Source organism: Natator depressus, chromosome 18, assembly GCF_965152275.1.
Source record: "Natator depressus isolate rNatDep1 chromosome 18, rNatDep2.hap1, whole genome shotgun sequence".
NCBI classification, from domain to species: Eukaryota; Metazoa; Chordata; order Testudines; family Cheloniidae; genus Natator; species Natator depressus.
In genome coordinates, this window is record NC_134251.1 from 5,607,500 (window position 1) to 5,623,093 (window position 15,594).

At 41.4% G+C, this 15,594-nt stretch overlaps 1 protein-coding gene across 4 annotated transcripts in view; it reads left to right on the top strand.

The window, feature by feature from the left end:
• Positions 1–15,283, top strand: part of DDI2 (DDI proteasomal shuttling factor 2) — a 41,158-nt gene extending 25,875 nt beyond the window's left edge. Inside the window, exons 9-10 of one of the 4 annotated variants that reach the window (XM_074933980.1) lie at positions 7,943–8,005; positions 10,042–10,130. In XM_074933980.1, the coding sequence (XP_074790081.1) occupies positions 7,943–7,959 (17 nt within the window). In that variant the 3' untranslated portion in view covers positions 7,960–8,005; positions 10,042–10,130. Of the gene's footprint in view, positions 1–4,958; positions 9,397–10,041 lie in introns of those variants that run through there. The other 3 variants (XM_074933978.1, XM_074933977.1, XM_074933979.1) reach the window with 3 other exon arrangements.
• Positions 15,284–15,594: the final 311 nt, after the last annotated feature.

The following is a 15,594-nucleotide window of genomic DNA, read 5'->3' on the forward strand; positions in this document are numbered from 1 at the left end:
ACATGATGGCATATATCGCGTTGGTAGACGTGCAGGTGAACAAGCCTCTGATAGTGTGGCTGACGTGATTAGGTCCTATGATGGTGTCCCTTAAACAGATATGTGGACAGAGTTGGCAATGGGCTTTGTTGTAAGGATAGGTTCCTGGGTTAGTGTTTTTGTTGTATGGTGTGTGGTTGCTGGTGAGTATTTGCTTCAGGTTGCGGGGCTGTCTGTAAGTGAGGCCTGGCCTGTCTCCCAAGATCTGTGAGAGTGTTGGGTCATCCTTCAGCATAGGTTGTAGATCTTTGCGCTGGAGAGGTTTTAGTTGGGGGCTGAAGGTGATGGCTAGTGGCGTTCTGTTACTTTCTTTGTTGAGCCTGTCCTGTAGTAGGTGACTTCTGGGTTCTCTTCTGGCTCTGTCAATCTGTTTCTTCGCATCACCAGGTGGGTATTGTAGTTATAAGAACGCTTGATAGAGATCTTGTAGGTGTTTGTCTCTGTCTGAGGGGTTGGAGCAAATGCGGTTGTATCTAAGAGCTTGGCTGTAGACAATGGATCATGTGCTGTGGTCTGGATGAAAGCTGGAGGCATGTAGGTAAGCACAGCAGTCAGTAGGTTTCCGGTATAGGGTGGTGGTTATGTGACCATCGCTTATTAGCACTGTAATGTCCAGGAAGTGGATCTCTTTTGTGTGGACTGGTCCAGGCTGAGGTTGATGGTGGGATGGAAATTGTTGAAATCATGGTGGAATTCCTCAAGGGCTTCTTTTCCATGGGTCCAGATGATGAAGATGTCATCAATGTAGCACAAGTAGAGTAGGGGCATTAGGGGATGAGAGCTGAGGAAGCGTTGTTCTAAGTCAGCCATAAAAATGTTGGCATACTGTGGGGCCATGCGGGTACCCATCGCAGTGATGGTATCTCAGAGCTGAAATATTACTTTACTCAGCAACTCTGAAAATCTGATTTCCTGTTTATTGAAATGAGGAGTTACTGTATCCTAACCTCCATCTTCGGTGTTAAAGGTGATCTGCAAAGGGGGAAAATAATGAGCTTATGCCCCTTCTTTTACTGCTTTACAACATAAGAAGCCTTAAAGTTTTCAGGTTCCGGTCCTGTCTAGGCTGGAAGGCCTTGATGACTGGAGAACTAGCGAAACGGGACGTGTCTGCACTGCAGACGCTCTGTAGCGTCAGAGCTGTGTCACTACGGCGTAGATACTTGCGGTGACGAAACGAGTGTTCCTATTGCTGGATCTAATTCACCCCCTTGACGCAGTAGCTAGGTCGATGGAAGAGTTCTTGTGTCAACCTAGTGGTGTCTGTACTGGGGCTTAAGTCAGCTTATAAGAACGGCCATACTGGGTCAGACCAGTGGTCCATCTAGCCCAGTATCCTGTCTTCCGACAGTGGCCAATGCCAGATGCTTCAAAGGGAATGAACAGAACAAGGCAATTATCAAGTGATCTATCTCCTGTTATGTATTCCCAGCATCTGGCAGGTAGAGGGTTAGGGACACCCAGAGCATGGGGTTGTGTCCTGACCATGTTGACCAATAGCCATTGATGGACCAATCCTCCATGAAATGATCTTACTCTTTTTTGAACCCAGTTATAGTTTTGGCCATCACAACATCTTTTGGCAACGAGTTCCACAGGTTGACTGTGCACTGTGTAAAGAAGTGCTTCCTTGTATGTGTTTTTAAACCGCTGCCTGTTAATGTCATTGGGTGACCCCTCGTTCTTGTGTTAAGTGAAATCTTTTTTCCAACCTGAACAGTCCCAGTGTTTTTCATCTCTTCTCAGATTGAAGTTGTTTCATACCCTTAATCATTTTTGTTGCCCTTCTCTGTACCTCTTTCCTTTTCTTTTTTTAAGATGGGGCAACAAGGATTGTGTGCAGTATTTAAGGTGTGGGCATACCATGGATTTATAGAGTGGCATTATGGTACTTACTGTCCTGTTATCTAGCCCTTTCTTAATGGTTCTTTCATTCTGTTAAGCTTTTTTGACTGCCACCGCATACTGCCACTGAGCGGATGTTTTCAAAGAACTATCCACAATGATTCCAAGATCTTTCTTGAGTGGTAACAGCTCATTTAGACCCTACAAACTACGTTTCTCGTTGGGGGGCTGGGATAGTGAGTTTTTCACACCCCAGAGTGATGTAGCTAGGTCAACATACGTTTTAGGTATACATCAGGCCATGGTGATAGTCTGAAAGCAGAAGGCTGAGCAGTTAGCCAGGCTGTTTGAAACTTTGTAGTTCTGTTTTTGTTAATGCATCTTTGACTTCAGTGAGACAAGATTTGAGTGAAAAAACTTTAAGGATTCAGCATTCTCGCTCCAGTCAATTAAGGTGTTAATAGCTCAAAATATGTATCTCTTGGGACCTCCCAGTGGTCTGTGATCAAAATCCGGGAAGGCCAAACTTTGCACTCTTGATTCTTCAAAGGTGGTAAAGGAAAAAACCTTCCAGTCCTTTATCCATGATTAAGATTGAAAAATGAATTTGTGCTTTTTTAAAAAAAAAAAAAAATCCTTGTGCAGGTCAACCTTAAATTAATGGAGATACAGTGGCATATCTGCAGCCCTGTAGCTGTGCCACTGTCGCCCCGGTAGTCCTGTAGTGCGGACGTGCCCCTAGTTTACAGACAAGTAGAGAGAGGCATAAATCATAACCCTGGATCCAGCCTTGCCATCACCAAACCCTGGCAAACTCTAGAGCCAGACTTGGTGTCGTAGGTTCATCTCATTACCTTCAACAGGAAATGTAAAATAATATTAGTAGGGCTGTCAAGCGATTTAAAAAAAATTAATCACGATTAATTGTATGATTAAAAAAATTAATCATGATTACACAATAATAGAATACCTTTTATTTAATATTTTTTGACATTTTCTACATTTTCAAATATATTGATTTCAATTACAACACAGAATGCAAAGTGTACAGTGCTCACTTTATTTTTTATTACAAATATTTGCACTGTAAAAAACAATAGTATTTTTCAGTTCGCCTAATACGAGTACTGTAGTGCAGCCTCTTTATCATGAAAGTTGAATTTACAAATTTAGAATTATGTACAAAAAAAGCTTAATTCAAAAATAAAACAATGTAAAATTTTAGAGGCCACAAGTCCACACAGTCCTACTTCTTGTTCAGCCAATCGTTCCGACACCAAGTTTGGTTACAATTTGCAGGAGATAATGCTGCCTGCTTCTTGTTTACAGTGTCACCTGGAAGTGAGAACAGGTGTTCTCATGGCACTGTTGTAGCCGGCATTGCAAGATATTTACATGCCAGATGCACTAAAGAGTCATTTGTCCCTTCATGCTTCAACCACCATTCCAGAGGACATGCGTCCATGCTGATGATGGGTTCTGCTCGATAACGATCCGAAGCAGAGCGGACTGACGCATGTTCATTTTCATCATCCGAGTCATATGCCATCAGCAGAAGGTTGATTTTCTTTTTTGGTGGTTCGAGTTTTGTAGTTTCCGCATCAGTGTGTTGCTCTTCTAAGCATGCTCCACACCTTGTTCCAATCAGATTTTGGATGGCACTTCAGATTCTTAAACCTTGGATCAAGTGCTATAGCTATTTTTAGAAATCTCTCATTGGTACCTTCTTTCCGTTTTGTCAAATCTGCAGAGAAAGTGTTCTTAAACGAACATGTGCTGGATCATCATCTGAGACTGCTATAATATGAAATATATGGCAGAATGCGGGTAAAACAGAAAAGGAAACCTACAATTCTGCCCCAAGGATTTCAATCACAAATTTAATTAATGCATTATTTTTTTAATGAGCAGCATCAGCATGGAAGCATGTCCTCTGGAATGGTGACCGAAGCATGAAGGGGCATACAAATGTTTAGCATATCTGGCATGTAAATACCTTGCAACACGGGCTACAACAGTGCCATGCGAACACCTGTTCTCACTTTCAGGTTACGTAAATAAGAAGCAGGCAGCAGTATCTCCCATAAATGTAAACTAACTTCTTTGTCTTAGCGATTGGCTACAAGAAGGAGGACTGAGTGGACTTGTAGGCTCTAAAGGTTTACATTGTTTTGTTTTTGAGTGCAGTTATATAACAAAAAAAATCTACATTTGTAAGTTACACTTTCGTGATAAAGAGATTGCACTATAGTATTTGTATGAGGTGAATTGCAAAATACTGTTTCTTTTTATCATTTTTACAGTGCAAATATTTGTAATAAAAATAATATAAAGTGAGTATTGTACACTTTGTATTCTGTGTTGCAACAGAAATCAATATATTTGAAAATGTAGAAAAACATCCAAAAATATTTAATAAATGCCAATTGATAGTCTATCGTTTAACTGCAATTAATCGCAATTAATTTTTTTGAGTTAATCGTGTGCGTTAACTGAGATTAATCAACAGCCATAAATATTAGTTTTTCTCCCATTAGAATATTTGAGATAGGTAAAACCAAGGTTGGTTTTCCAAAGCCTCATCAGTCAGATTGTGACTTCACAAAACCAAAGGTTCAATTTTATCTGACCCTCAAGACTGAGGATAATCAACCTGGAAAGTTTGAGGTTTTAAAATTAAGGTGTTAGAGTCGAGTGCAAAAGAGTTGCTATAACTTACTATCGAAAGCATTTTTTGTGCTAATATAATTAAAAATGCTCAGCTGTTCATTCATTTGCCAACAGTCTCACCTTGGGGGTTGAGACCAAACACACAACGTTTCAGCTCTGAAGAAAGCTGAGTGATTTAACAGAGGGATTTAAAATAGAACAGGTCATCTCTAGTTGTTCCATAGCACTTGTGGAACACTCTGACATATATGTATAAAATGTTACTTCAGGTAGGTTTTGTTTTGAGTGATTTTACTGAGTCTTAGACATGTGACGAATCTCACATTTTTAGGCAATTGTTAGCTACATATTGAGTTGTCAGAATATTAACTCTTGCATCATCATCCTCCTTTCCAAAATATTAGCTGCTTGCAGATGGCACCAAGAAAGCCAAGAGAGAGAAAGAGAGAGAGGATATAGTTCAGCCCTAAAAGACCCATCTCCCTGCGGGACCTCCTGTGTACTTTTATAGTGGTTTGAATTTTGACTCCTTTTTGGTTCATGATATGCCAGATATCACACTGTACATCATTAGGTCAGTAAAGTTCCCATTTGAACACACCTGAATTAGTCCTGAGCCTTATTTGACCCTTTCAGACCCACCTCGGAGAGGCTCGGAATTTGGAGTTAGATGCCAGTGTCATCCTGGTATTAGTCCTGCATAGACAATATCTATTTATTCATTGCCAGATTCTCCATGTGAACTCCATTTCTGTTCAAGGATTTGTACTCTTCCAGCCATGCACAATGCTTTCTCCCCTGTTGGATTCAGATGATGCCAACTCCCTGTAATCAATGAGATTTTTAGGATATTGACAGCAAAACTACAACAAAACCTAACAATAGCAGTGGTTCTCAGACTTCTTTGCTCACGCCCCCCCTTCTTTGTGTCTGTAATCACTTATGCAAACCCCCCACCCTACCCCCAAAGTACATATATTCTGAAGGCAGAGCAGAAAGCAGCAGCAGCAGCGGCTGCTGGCTGGGCCCCCAGCTCTGAAGGCAGGGCTGTGCCAGCAGCAGTGCAGAAGTGAGGCTGGAGATGTGAAAAGTGATATTTGTCAATATCACTTGTCACAGGAGACTTAGCGCCCCACTGCCACCCTAACTTCTGCGCTGCTGCTGCTGCCACCCCGGGGCTGGGAGCTGGAGTTCCCCACCACCACCTCCTGTTGAGGTTTTGGGGAGTGGGGAGGAAGAGAGCCCAATCCTGGGTGGCATACTCCAGCTGTCAGCCCCGGGGCAGCGGTGCTCCGGTTGTCCCCTTTATCCCATCCCCCACCTCCCGGGTGTGCACGGCCCTTCTGCACGAGTCCAGCAGCCCAGGGCTGACAGCCAGAGCTCTTTTTTTTTTAAAAAAGCGCACATCTCATGCCTCCCTTGACACATTCCCGTGCCTCTCTTGGGAGACCCCAGCCCATAGTTTAGGAACCACTGGTATAGAGAAGTAATCTGCCCCTTTATATAGCTGTACTTGCATCTAGAATGCCTATGTATACAGGCAGTCCCATCACATATGTTGCCCTTACTCTTTCCAGCACAGGGAAAACCCTATCAAATATGGTGCGTTTTATCTGGAGACAAGTACATTCCTATTAATTGTATTGATTTCCTTGACAGAGTTAGAAAACAAATCTTTCTGCAGATTCTGCCATGTCTTTGGTCTTTGATAGACCATGTTCAGGTGTCTGGCAGGACACCAGCTACTTCTGTTGTCTAAATGGATACAACTCCCGGATGTATCTGACTAATTAGACCCTTATGACAGATTCCCTGTCAACAAAATCACCTTCCACTGCACCAGGGGATGACCCTGTCCCCCTTCCCCTTTCAAAGAATCAGGCTGTGCAGATGGGGGTCTGAGTGTAGTGTTAATTGGAGACACACAAATCCCAGTCTTGTTTTTCACTATCATTCTGTTGCACAGGCCTCGCTGCTCCCCCTGCAAAAGACTGAGACAATGTGGAAGGCTGGATGATTTACAGAAATGTTTTTTCTTAAAATCACAACTTGACAAAATTGTTGCCATAGTTACATTAAGACCAGATGTGCAACCAGTAGAACAGGAGTGGCCCAATGTATCCTCTTTTGAGACTCCACATCCCAGCTTAAATGGAAAATAATGGGAACAGGTACTCGAGGAGACAAAAACAGACTTCTTACAGGACAGGCATAATAAACTTTCAGGCAAATCCCAGGTGCAAACATGAGCGTGTTCAGTCAGCAGAACGCAGTCCAATTATATATTTAAAAAGAGGAAGACTTTTTGAAGATTTAAATGAAGGAAAGCAATTCAGTGTGTCTTAATTACTTCAGTTGTCCTGCTGGTCCTGTTAAAGGCCACTGAGTTTTGGAACCTGTGCACAGGGAGAGACAGATGACGACAAACCAGGCAGCGCAGCTGGAAGTTTTGGATAGCTGATTGGAAATAGGAAACTTGGACAGAGAGATCCTAATGTGATCTAAGGTAGGGACACTCACTGTCACACTGAAGGTCATGCTGGAAATTTGACAAGCGCCTGAGAGCTGATACTTTTACCCAGAATCTTAGCAAAAATAAATGAATGCAACTTGTTGGTAATACATCTTTCTTGATAAATAGAAATTGTTGTCTGAGGTTACTAATAACCAAATCCACAGCTGATGTGAGACATCCTCCCCGCTGCGCAAAGAAGGCTGCTGTTAGTCATGTTTCACCCTTGGCTACATCTGTTCAGTCACTGTGGTGTTCTGAAAAAGTATTGCTGGCTCAGACTGCACAGTTCTCTGGTGCCTTTCACCCAAGGATCTTAAATCTTATAACCTTCAGGCCATGCACCCATTGTGAGGCTGGTAGTATCCCCATGTGTAAAATGGGGATACAGGTACATACTGGGTAAGTGATGTACCCAGGGGCACAGAGCAAGTTACTGACAACTGGCAGCAGATTCCAGGAACTGTTGCACTGTCCCCAGCTCCAACTTCTCTGAAATGTGCCTGCTGTGTATTTTCAGCAGTGCACAGTGAGCTAGCGTGCCGTTAAACATGCCTTGTGCTGTGTATTTTTATCGAATACGTAGCTTCTCCTGCACTCCGTACTGATCAAATGACGGTACAGTAAAATCCTTAACTTGATTGAAGAGCAGTTCCTTTTTGACTCAACATGGCAAAGTGCCTAAACACACTTATATCGGAATGGCCAGCCGAACTTCTGGAAGGCAGCGACCACAAGGAGCTCCCTTGTTCAGAACCGTATATTGGAAGAAGCTGGGGGAGGGGAGAGAGAGAGGTCACAGACTATAACCATGCATGTTGTGTGCTTTGAATTGCTAATACAAGTTTGGTGTGTTGTGTTTCCTAATCCAAACAGAACATCAGAAGCCTTGATGCATGTAGTGTGTGTGTACTGCAGCTGGAGTGGGCCACAGACCAGGTATTTATAGCTACCCATTTATGAGCTTTCGCTACAACTTTCACACTGCCAGCAGCAGGGCTAACCTTGCTTTAAACAGTATTGTGGAGAAACCTATGTGATGTGAAATTGACAGCTCGTTCCTTTCAGAGGATGAAAACATTCCACCTCTTTTATCTAAATATAACTTTTTCCTCATTTAAACATTTATTTAAACCATTTGTTCATGGAAAGGAGGGGCTAATAGGTGTATGAGCTTTCCTGCACTACTTTCCTGATGCACCCATTTCTTACCCACAGCACCCATGGTGCATAAACCTGAAACTCTTGAGCAGAGATGGCTAGTCACATTGAACAGCGTGGTGACTTTGCAATGTAACAAACAAGAACTAGAAGGACACCATCACACTGATATTTATGGGTGTCCTCAGCTAAGATTCAAACACAGGTCTCCTGAGGTGAAAGGCCACTGCACGGTCATATCTGTCTTAATTTTGTATTTTTAAAGCAAGAAATTAATTTGGTGTTGACAGCAAGTCAGGTTACCAATATACAACCATAGGCCCCTGGTTGGTTGGGCTTTATCTGACAACAGATATAAAGATATAAATAATATAAAGAAACATGGTTAACTATATGGTTATGTTAAGCTTCCTAACGGAAAGGCTATGACTTCAGCTTGTAATGGCTGCGTGTGTGGAGTTTAACAAACAAGCCGTGACCATCTTATAGCAATTGATTTTTATTTAAAGGCCCAGCAGTACCTAAGCACTTGCAGCAAGTTTATTATGCAAAGCTGTCTGACTAATCTGAAGTGTCTTGGGCACAACTAGATCATACACATACTACTTTATTACACCTTGAAAACTTACACTCCCTTGGGAGAACGTTGTTATTCAGCATGTTGTATTTGAATTGCATGATTAAATGCGAAATATCTTTTGTATTACTATGTAGCCTTTCTGTACTGTTGCACGTGTTTCTCAGAGGCCCTTTTGGGTTCTGTAATTAAAAAGCTTTACAGGTTGCTTATTTTATCACGATGAAAATAGATATTTTGAACTCATTGACTTTGCTCAGAGGTGAATTTGCAACCACCTGCCTCCTCCCATTATGGCAGACATCAGTAGCTTGGAACAGAAAATAAATGTTGAATGAAGACAGAAGCTGTCAAGTAATTTAGGTCCACAATTTTTCTACTCTGAAATTGTTATAATCTGATGGTGAATGTTTTCTGAACTCTAAATATCTTGCTTTTTATCCACCACTCTGAGAAATTAAAACAAATAATAAACAGTGGCTTTCTATTACTCTGTGGTATTTCTCTTTGCTGTTGTTCTCACATCTTTGCTGATATCCAGACAAAGAAAGGATCCTCTTGTTTCTTATGAAGCACAACAAGGCTAGGGGAAGGGAGCAGGTATTACCAAATGGAAAAGGATAAACTTCTATGGAAGTTGCTTTTAAACTTCAACAAACCAATAAGTAGCTATACTAGCTAACCCCTCAACCACACACAATACCCTGGACATTTTCCTGTTAAAGGGGCTGTATGTAATGTTTGAGGGGAGGGGTGGAAGAGAAGTTGGGATCTTAACTTTTTAAATTTAGCATGTTTTTGCTCTGAAAAGTGACTCTGTATGTGGAATCATAGGATTTTCTGTTTTTTCTCAATTACTTCAGATTATACTTGCTGGCTTTACTAGTTAAAATGTCTCTTCTAATTGTGAGCATAGCAAATTAGATCTGAGATCTGAAAGTCAACCTGGTTTCATCCAGTCTTTCTCATACTCACCCATAATAACGTATCTGCCCCTGTAATTTAATTACCAAATTTGCATTTATTCAAAGAGCTGTGGAAGGGCTGTTACATCTGATCTAGTCACAGTACATTCATGAGAAAGTGGCACTTCAGGTGTAGTTACCAAACTGAAATGGCATACCAAACTGATATACAAAATGTCCTTACAGCCTGTATTCTGAAATTGTTATATTACGTGAAAATGTAATAGCTCTTATAATCCTAACTACTTCTTTCTCTTTCTATCCATGTATAGAGAATAGTGATAAAGAAACTACCTCACTGGAAATGCCATCTTTACCATCTTCTGATGGATTTAAAAGTCCAGTCCATTCTTCAGGACTAAGTTCCAAGAGCTGTAATCCCACAAATCAATTACTTGATTGCTCCGTCTCTGCCCCTGCTTCAATTTGCTCACACAAATCTAGTCTAGCAGAGATAATTGATTCTACAGCTGTGAAGTCTTTGGAGTCACCAGCTGAATGCCAGCTAGCTCCAGACCCTCTTCTGTTACAGAATCTTTCTGATCATGCTGCTCATTCAGCACACAATGACCATGCTATCCAGACTGGAGCAGTAGCCTGTCATAGTCCAACTATACCTTCACAGAATACACTTGAAAAAACAGTGGCTGCTGACAGTCTAAAGAAATATAATGCTAAAGAACTAGCCCATGGTCTGGAATCTCCTATGGAAGTGACAAGAGAAGGCAGTTTGTCTGACACCACCAGCAAGCATGGGCAGCAGGCGGTTCTAGATGTATCACTGCCTTCAGAACCGCTGGAACTGAACCAAATGAATGAGTTTCCTTTGGATCTTCAGACATACAAAGAACCAGTGAGTGAACGATGTCTGGGTAAACAGAATGAACCAACCGAGCCAGAATATCCTTGTAATGTCAGTGGCCTTGAGTTACCTGCTGTGGGGGAGCAAGGCCTTACGAACATCCAGCCAGAATTACCTGTTGACTCTCCTGCTGAGAGAAGAGAAAGTGGCCTGGAGAAGATAGAGCTATCGTGTGGAAACGACAATATCCCAATGTCCGCATCCTGTGGCTGTACACATACAGAAACCTTCATGGAAACAGATGTAGCTGAGCAGTCTGTAATCACAGGGCATAACTTGTCAAGGAAACAGAACGCTCAAGCGAAGAATATTGGTGGATCTTGTCTGAATGTAGATTGTTCTTTGATGCAAATAGAGTCAGCAAAGCATGACTCCTCCTTCTCTGTATTTTCGAGTAACCCAGTTTCCACTAGTGATTTACTGCAGCCTGAAACCAATGTTGAAATGACTGCAATATGTACTGAGTTACCTAATTTATCAGCTGAAGATAGCTCTTCCTCACCTGACATTCGTCAGGTGAACGGTGATACAGCAGCATCCACTGAAGAGCCATGTTTATCTTTAACAGCAGCATTGAAGGAGCTTCATGAACTTTTGGTTATAAATAGTAAAGGAGATTCTGTCATTTTTATGTCTGAAGAAGACACGGGTCAGCCAGAAACTGTTCTTGAAGAGCAAATGGAATGCAAGGAGCTTTCTGATGATGAACATGAAAGTGTGGATCCAGAGAGTGGGGATCTAAATAGCTCCTTTCATATGGTGATGCCTGAACATGCGAACCCTGAGGGGCTAGCAGGGGCACCATCTAATGCTATGGGAATAGAAAATGTTAGCATCAAGGTTTTAACTAGCAGCCAGTCAATTGTTGAAAAAGATGCTCTAGAGATACAGAAGTCCTCAAGTAAGAGTAATTCTGTCATTCTGAGCTCAGTTGCAACATTTGATCAACTACAGAGTACTGAGCAGGCAGAAATTTTACCTGAACGTTTAGTAAATGACCAAGTTCCAGCCAGTCAGACTTTAGAGCTGATCAGATCACGTTCACCTGAGCTCACGGTGGAGGAAGATGTTCCTCAGGATGCTCGGAGCCTGTTAACAGAAGTGTCTGAAATAACTGACAGTTCCTCAAATCCTGAAGATCCAAGGCCACCCTGTGGACTTGTTGAGCCATTGCTCTGCCCTCCAATCGGCGATCTGGAACTGCACTCCAGACTTCCTCCGCTGCCTGTTTTCCCTGCCGCCGACATTAGTCAGATTCTGTGCGCTGGCTTTACCATGCGGGAAGCTCTTGAAGCTTTAGAGCAAGCTGGTGGAAATGCAAACCTTGCTCTTCTCTTTTTATTAGCCAAGAATATTGTAGTTCCTACATGACCATGGAAAAGATGGCCTGACTGCTCCATCGTCCTTTTAAAGAACATATCTAAATTATATAGAGTAAGCTGCAAGCCGAATGTTGTCAGATTTTTTTAAAAAAAATTATTTTTAGCCAAAGTAATTTATGATCTCGTGTGTGTGTGTGTGTGTGTCATGCGTTAAATTTGGGCCTTTTTAAAAGAAAAGTCTTGGCATTGTGTAAACACATTAGCTTTGAATTTTCCTTAAGATGGTGCATACTGGAATAAAATTGTTTTTATTTAATTGTATGATTTTAGAATGAGCTCCGATATTATGAATAAAAAGCAGAAGCCATTGAGAGAACCACCACCCCATTCAGGTAAAAGCAGATTGCGAAATGAACTGAATGTGCATGTACATGCATCCCCAAGGCAGTGGAGAGCATGTGCTGTTATAGGAGAGGCACACAAGCTATGAACTCAATATGGTACAAACTGAAACAAAGTTTGTCAGTTAAGCTGTTTGGAATTGTACCAGTGATCACTCTACTGTGCTTTATAATCTGATATTAATCTGATGCTGATGAAGAATTGTAGCAGCTACTAGAGGTATGTCAATGCTCACAGGGTTCCGGATCCAAAAAGGTTTTGCAGGGATGTTCAAAGCTTTCACATTTTTGTGCATTGAAAGCTGATGTGTAGATTCCCAAAATGTATTCTGCTATTGGGCCAGCGTGTTAAAGTTTACATGGTGGGGCAGGGGAGGAGGGAGATAAAGTTTGGTGCTACCAAAAATAAGAGACAAGGCAAATGATCTAAAGATATCCTGGGGTTAATCTTTTATTTCATTTCCCCTAATGAAGGATATTTGATCCCTTTATAGATTTGCCCATATCTTCCTCCACACAGAAGGGAGGGGTGGGGGGAAGCCTTCTTAAGATACTTTTTAATTTGTTTTGTTAAACAATTTCATAATTGCATCTGTTATGGCTTTTCTCCTTTTGCTTCAGTCCCCTACAAAGGTGTATATACTGTAACTGTTAAGAGAATGGATTCTCTATGCACTGAGTAGGGATGTATAATTAAAGGATTGAAGAAATTTGCTTTGCACTAGTTTATCTCAATGCTTGGGGGTGATCAATCGCTCAGCCCTTTTTAAAATGAAAACTCAAAGGCTATGATATTCACTGCAGAAATCTTCACTGCAAAAACTTAGTGGATCTCAGTTTAGTACCATGTGATAGGTGAAGACGCTCCACGTAAAGCAACCTGAAACTAGGGCACTGATCTGGCTTCTGTATTACAACCATGGAAGCCTTTCAGGAGGTTCTCATCAAGAACTGTCCTTTTTAGGACCTGCAGAGACTGTGCTCAGGAAAGCCTGATTCCAGGGAATCAGGTGCTTTCATGGGAATGAATGACTCTTTCTTCTGCTTTATGGAGGTTCATGACACTGTTGAGGAGGGGAAGAGGGAAAAGCATGATAAAATGTGATACCAAATTGTGAGTAGAAACCTTAATCCGGTCCCATTTGCAAATCTCTGAAGTGGCTTCACCTAAAATGTAATCTCTGACTTCCTGCTTGAGACAAATAAACTGAAGTCGTGAGTCCACAGTGACTGAGAATCCATTTTCTCAGCACATTATGTACGTTGGGTTTGTCTGGGGCTCGGGGCTTGCTTAGAATATTTGCTTATGTGCATTTGGGGGCTTTCAGGGGAATGATTTTATAAACCACATATATTCAGTCAGATATATAGACTTGTGGGAGTCCCTGATGGCAGTGAGGGATAACTTGATTTTTTTTTTTTTCAGTGGGTAATGTAGTCAAGAATAGCTTTGAGGAGTCCTGTGAACACCCCATAGAGCTTTCACAAGAATTGTGACCATAGAATCTAGGAAACATCAAATGATTTCTTTTAAACCTTGCTCAAGGCTTCTTGAGGAAATACTGGTGTTTCAGGATTTTTACCAAGCACTAAAGGCTTGATAAGAAGCAGGTGGTGGCAATAAGCACCTTATGAAGTATTCTACAGTGAGCAGTACCCGGGTGGTAAGCTGTAGTATCTTTGGTCATTATTGTAGTATTGACTTATAAAAACCCTTTCTAAAGGGCCTTTGGAAATGAGATGTACTATCATATCCTAGAACATCTCTGGTCAAATGGAACTGCTGTAGGAATTTTTGAGGGGAAGTTCTATGGCCAGTGTCATACAGGAGGTCAGATCAGATGATCACAATGGTCCCTTCCGACCTTGGAATCTATGAAGCTATCCCTATTTGCCTTTGCTTCAGCTCGCTACAAACAGGAGCTAATAGTAAAGTTCCTTTCTTTCCCATCTAGACTGTTCTCAGTCCAAACAGCCAGGCTCTGCTCCTAGGTATGCTCTTGCAGCACCATGGACTTCACTGGGAGCTTCTTGGGGAAGATGCTTAGCTGGTATAAGCTGTCATATCTCAGTTGAAGACGCAAGCCGAGGGTCTGCCCTTAGAGCTGAACTTGCTGCCCTTGGCACACAGCTTGATTTACTGCCCACTATTTAAAACACCAGATGTTAGTCATCCGATGTTACAATACCTGTGTCAGATTTACATGTTAACTTTTTTAGAAGCAATTGCTAATAGCTAAATGATGGTATGGCTGCTTTGCACAGGCCGGGTGAAGGTTCTAGTTTTATGGCCATAGTGAGTTACAGATTGCCCCTGCACAATTTATGCTAATGAAACTTTAGAGCATCAGCCAGTTTGCTTTGATAGTTTTATTTTTTCTGTCATATACTATAGTTTTTAAATTTTTACGTTTTTGAACTCTGCCCATGCTTTACAGAAAATAAACGCAAATCAGTACTGCTAAAATTTCCTGTGTCACTTTCTCTAAATGGCTAAAAACAGAGGCCTGATCCCAAAACTGTAAAATAGCTGCAAATATTACCTAAAACCCATCTAAACCTGGTGCGTTTAAGGTCTGTATTATATGGAACTGCTTTGAGTGAGCTATGCAATTGGATTAAATTAGAGAATAAACAGAACTGAATAATTTTGTCTCTTAAGGAACAAGATTCAATAAACAGAATTATAAAACTTGAAAAAAGTTTGATTCTAAAACAATTTACTTGAATCTTCTTAATCCAGTATAATGCATAGGGTTGTTTTTCCTTAGAGATAGTGCTACCTAAGAACTGTTGTCTTCTGTTTTAATGTGTAGCACCTGTCCTTTTGCTATGCAGTACACTACCTCTGTACAAAGTGATGTGGAATCACTGTTGGATGACAGTGATAGGAGAGACTGCATATATTTTGTCCTCAGAGGATAGATTTTGCCTCTTCCCTCTTTCCCCTCTTCCCCCCCCCCCCGCCCTCCAAAAAAAAAAAGAGGTCAGTGGAGTTCAGGCTTGATTTTTTTTTTTACAATGCAGATGACTTTCCTCCCCCAAACTCTTGAAGAGGGGATTAGAATCCACCCTGTGTAAACCAAATAGCACAAATTAAGTATTTTGTTTGAGGATTAAAGCATCATTTCTAATTAACATTGCATACATCAGACAGAACACATGACTGCAGTGTAACTGTACAGTCAACTTTATGATCAAATCTGAGTTCATCAGAAGCTAACGAGGATGGGTATGAAT